The sequence below is a fragment of the Tupaia chinensis genome, unplaced genomic scaffold (assembly GCF_000334495.1).
Source record: "Tupaia chinensis unplaced genomic scaffold, TupChi_1.0 Scaffold138665_1, whole genome shotgun sequence".
In the NCBI taxonomy this organism is placed as follows: domain Eukaryota; kingdom Metazoa; phylum Chordata; class Mammalia; order Scandentia; family Tupaiidae; genus Tupaia; species Tupaia belangeri.
In genome coordinates, this window is record NW_006198557.1 from 1,133,193 (window position 1) to 1,133,662 (window position 470).

Consider the following 470-nt stretch of genomic DNA (forward strand, 5'->3'; position numbering starts at 1 on the left):
CCGCCCCGCCCCGCGCTCGGGGTGGCTCGCCTGCGAAGCTGCGGCGGATCAGCTCCTGGGCGCCCCGTAGCAGGGTCAGTGTGAGGCTCCCACGGGGCCCGGCACCGGGAACCCTACAGCTCAGGGTGAAGTTCTCGCCCACGGGCTGCCAGGCAGGCAGTGGCGCCAGCTCTACGCGATCCGGCCGCTCTGCAAGGGGGTGGGGGGAACCGCGGCTCTTGGGGAATATGGAGTGGAACCCAAGGGAGCCTGGGCGTACAGGGGAAAGGCTTGGGGATCCAGAGGGTGGGGCCTGAAGGGGAGGACCCCGAGGCCAGGGGGCGGGGACTGGAAGGGAAGGAAAGTAGTGGAGTACGCGCGTGGCCACCCAGACTCACGGAAAGTGCGAATGAGCCCACGCGCCTGTAGTGTGCGCCGCGCGCAGCGGAAGAAGCAGACGGGCTGGGGCTCGGGCTACGGGAATGACTAAA

At 69.1% G+C, this 470-nt stretch overlaps 1 protein-coding gene across 1 annotated transcript in view; it reads right to left on the bottom strand.

Annotated features, from left to right (window-relative positions):
* Positions 1-470, bottom strand: part of ICAM5 (intercellular adhesion molecule 5) — a gene marked incomplete in the record, with an annotated part of 9,857 nt that overhangs the window by 8,086 nt on the left and 1,301 nt on the right. Inside the window, 2 exon segments of the mRNA XM_027765558.1 lie at positions 31-189; positions 378-450. Coding sequence (XP_027621359.1) covers positions 31-189; positions 378-450 — 232 coding nt within the window.